Source organism: Eimeria mitis, genomic scaffold (assembly GCF_000499745.2).
Source record: "Eimeria mitis Houghton genomic scaffold, Emh_scaff5729, whole genome shotgun sequence".
Taxonomy (NCBI): domain Eukaryota; phylum Apicomplexa; class Conoidasida; order Eucoccidiorida; family Eimeriidae; genus Eimeria; species Eimeria mitis.
In genome coordinates, this window is record NW_013573979.1 from 1,638 (window position 1) to 1,899 (window position 262).

The window sequence follows — 262 nt, forward strand, 5'->3', positions numbered from 1 at the left end:
TTGGGGTTTCAGTATACCTGCTTCTAAAGCAGCCAAGCAGCTGCTGCTCAGCTGCTGCTGCTGCTGCTGCTGCTGCTGCTGCTGCTGCTGCTGCTGCTGCTGCTGAGGGGGAGGAACGGATGCAGAGGTTGATAAGCCAGATGAGAGAGGGACGAATCCTGCTGCTGCTGCTGCTGCTGCTGCTGCTGCTGCTCCACCGCGACGACGGGTGGTGCTGCTGCTGCTGCTGCTGCTGCTGCTGGTTGCTGCTGCTGCAGTCGTT

At 61.1% G+C, this 262-nt stretch overlaps 1 protein-coding gene across 1 annotated transcript in view; it reads right to left on the minus strand.

Annotated features, from left to right (window-relative positions):
• Positions 1-262, minus strand: part of EMH_0083800 (uncharacterized protein) — a gene marked incomplete at both ends in the record, with an annotated part of 3,081 nt that overhangs the window by 1,539 nt on the left and 1,280 nt on the right. The window contains one exon of the mRNA XM_013500675.1: positions 1-102. Coding sequence (XP_013356129.1) covers positions 1-102 — 102 coding nt within the window. The remainder of the gene's footprint in view (positions 103-262) is intronic.